Genomic DNA, 3,188 nt, shown 5'->3' on the forward strand with positions numbered 1-3,188 from the left:
ATCGGTTTAGTATTTTATATAATAGGTTTATAAGTAGTATTCGAGGTTCTGATTCTACCGTTCTATCTAACTATCTATTTACGGGTAAAAGAACGTACTAAGCCGCCGCTTATATGCTAGTAGGTAGCAGAAGCTTCGCTAGAAACTACTTATAAATAAAACTCCTCTATCCGATATAATACCTTCGGGTATTCCGTACTAAGAGAAGATCATCTCGAGGAACAATATATTTATTTATTATCCGTGCGTTAAAGTAATCGTTATTTAGTTATTAAAGTTTCTAAGTTATAACTAGGTTCGGGGACTTCGTTCGCCTAATTTATACCCTTATATCTGTTATATATGATCGTAATATTGTAATTAACTACTACTAGTAGTAAGGCATACTTTATATACCTTTCGTGTCCGTGGTGGCCGTTTGGTGTGCTAAGGCCCCGCCACTCTGCGTGTCTATGACAGCTATAAGGTAGCCGTGAGGAGTGACACGGGAGCAATCTTGTCTCTTTCCTGAATTAGAACTTAAGCTCTTGGCATCTCAAGAGTGACCTTTCTTGGCCTATGGTTGTAACGGCAAGGACAGTGGTATGCCTGGCCTGCAGAGCGCCCACGTTATTGTCAATGGCAGTGGGCGGGCGGTGAGTCGGTGCTCGATACCCATGTATGGCCCGACGATAAGGCCGTCGATTCAGAAAACGCATACCTCACAAGCGTTACTGGATCCGGGCGTAAGAAGCACCCCTACGGACCCAAGCCACACCTCTCTCTGTCACATACACCTTACCTTACTACCTACTGGGAACTACGGGATCCCGCCCGCATCCAGTGCCTGGGCCACCGAACCACCATTGGAAACATGAAGACAGGCACTGAGGCTCGACACACCGGGCTCGGACCGCTAGGCAGTGTGGAATCCATACATACTTCATTCTATACAAGGCTTCCACTAGACCAGACATCTAGTGTTCTTTGAAGCATTCCCGCCAACTGGTCCGAAATACAGGCTGAACTGCAATGGCTCAGTACGACGGCTTCGGGTCGCTGTACACACAGTTAAAGGACAGGCCGATCCCGATCGTGCGTGCAAGACAGGTGCGCCAATGAGGCAATGGGCGACCTTACTGAACTACGAGTCCTGGACAGAGCATGTGGAAAAGGCTTCGACACACAGATGATGGCTCAGAAGGGTGCTCCGGAAATTATCAGGATCGACATCTCCCATGACACAGTAACAGGCATACGTTCCACTAAATAATGTCTCCGATTTGTCAACAAACGACCGGCGAATATCTGAACCGTGCTTCGGAATTAGGATCTCAGTACCCGATAGATCATACTATTACCCAAGAGATATCCCTTAGCTAGCGCCGGAGATGAAACAACGCCGAAACCTCGGATATCCGATCGCCTAGTAGAAAATAGAGATTATCGAGCGCGACCTATCAGCAGATTACTTACCGCCTTACTATAAGGTGGTCTTGATTTCCTAGTCACTAGTCTAAGGATAGATGTTATTTTACTCCGATCGCTAGTTCCTAGAGTCGAGCGAGGCGTAATCCGTCGGCGACGACATAACGAGAGTTAGCTACGTCTACAATAGAAAAGAATCCGCAACGGAGGCAGAAGAAGAGTGTGATTCTACGTTGTACTCCATGAATCCGAATGCTCTCCTCTATAGTAACTACAAACACCACGGCCCTAGCTTACATGTATTCACTACATGTATGTTAGGAGCCTAGTAGCGGAGTACCTGAAGGTTTCTGACGTAGTGGATATTTCAAGCTCATCATAGTCATTGGCCTTACTGCAAGGGTACGAATACTCGGTCCATTGTGGCATATGTTCTCTTGGCAATGGTCCCAGGGTCAAGGCCATGGCTACATGTAGACTACTTGTAAATATCACTGGCTTGAATGTAAGTTGCCAAGTGCCCTGGATGGATTCCCTGGATAGCTAACGAGCCTAGTTCTGGGCTCTGGATGCACCAGCGACACAGTATGCAATACGCTGAGGGCCAGACAGCTCTGACACACGCGTCAGGCCAGCTGCTCCAGGTACACCATTCGCGCCCTCAGGCTCTCCAGGATAGCTGGTCGCCCATTGTCCGACTCCCTTGTCATCAAGGAAGCGTGGAGCACGCCCAGCAGCGACTTGCCGACTAGGCCTGGCCCCTCGCTCCTGTCGCTGACACTGGCACCACACTCGTCCTCGGCGCCCTCCGCGTTGCGCCCCCTGCCCTTCCTCCTCCTCCTCCCACCCCTCGACACTCGTACCTCGTCTGGCAACCCGAGAAGAGCCTCGATCGTCCCGATCCTGCTCTCGAGAAGCCGCACCAGGGACTTGCCCAGGAGGTTCCTGCTCGGTGGCAAAGCCTGGCCGCCCAGCGACAGGGACGGCGCGGAGAGCAAGATGAAGTCGCGCACGATGCGATTGTTGGCGCACTGCTCGGCCAGGTGGGACAGGATGCAGTCGTAGATGAGCACCAGCTGGATGTAGCACGACACGGCCGTCAGCACGTACGAGAGCTCCATGGGCGGCCCGTGGTCGTCTGCGGCGGCGGCAGCAGCCCCGCTGGTGATGTGCAGGTTCATTCCGCGCGTCCTGAAATGGGAGATGATGCGCTCAAACTCGGCCATGTGGCGGAACGTGCTCGTGAGAGGATCAAACGCGGCCCCCAGGAGGGGATCTATTGCTGGCCGGTGGCAGGTGAGGCAGGGGGTGCTCTCCAGTCGTAGGGTGCTGAGGATGTCCCAGGGTGTTGAGCGCAGCTGGGCCAAGTGGCTTGTAAGATTCTGTTGAAACTCGGAGAGCTGCAGGCCCGGCAGAGAAGAAGAAGAAGAAGAGGATGGCCTGCTCTCGGATGGTGGTAGTATCTGGGAGAGGGATGGCGTTGCAGTCATCGAGCGCCAGCTTAGGGAGGAACCGGTTGTCACGGAGGGGCCGATGAAGATGGAACCCGGCAAATTGGCGGTGGTGGTGGTGTAACCATCAGGGACTCGGGGGGTGCCGAATTCATTGCTCTGGTCGTTGTCGATAGCCGCAGCGTCCAGGAGGAAGTCGTGCACGCCATCAAACATGGACAGGTTGTTGGAGCTGTCTACATGTACGTGGTCAACGTGATCTTGGTCAGCGTGATCGTGCACAGCAGTCGGCATTCTATCGGGACTGTCCGCGGACGTCTGCTGAGGCAT

General features: G+C 52.5%; 1 protein-coding gene across 1 annotated transcript; it reads right to left on the reverse strand.

Annotated features, from left to right (window-relative positions):
• Nucleotides 1-2,033: 2,033 nt before the first annotated feature.
• J7T54_007781 (uncharacterized protein) lies at nt 2,034-3,188 on the reverse strand (the record flags this gene model as incomplete). Its single annotated transcript, XM_051510865.1, has 1 exon — nt 2,034-3,188. The coding sequence occupies one exon, from the start codon at nt 3,186-3,188 to the stop codon at nt 2,034-2,036; it is 1,155 nt and encodes a 384-aa protein (XP_051365544.1).

The sequence above is a fragment of the Emericellopsis cladophorae genome (assembly GCF_022114955.1).
Source record: "Emericellopsis cladophorae strain MUM 19.33 chromosome Unknown NODE_3_length_1261782_cov_116_963312, whole genome shotgun sequence".
Taxonomy (NCBI): domain Eukaryota; kingdom Fungi; phylum Ascomycota; class Sordariomycetes; order Hypocreales; family Bionectriaceae; genus Emericellopsis; species Emericellopsis cladophorae.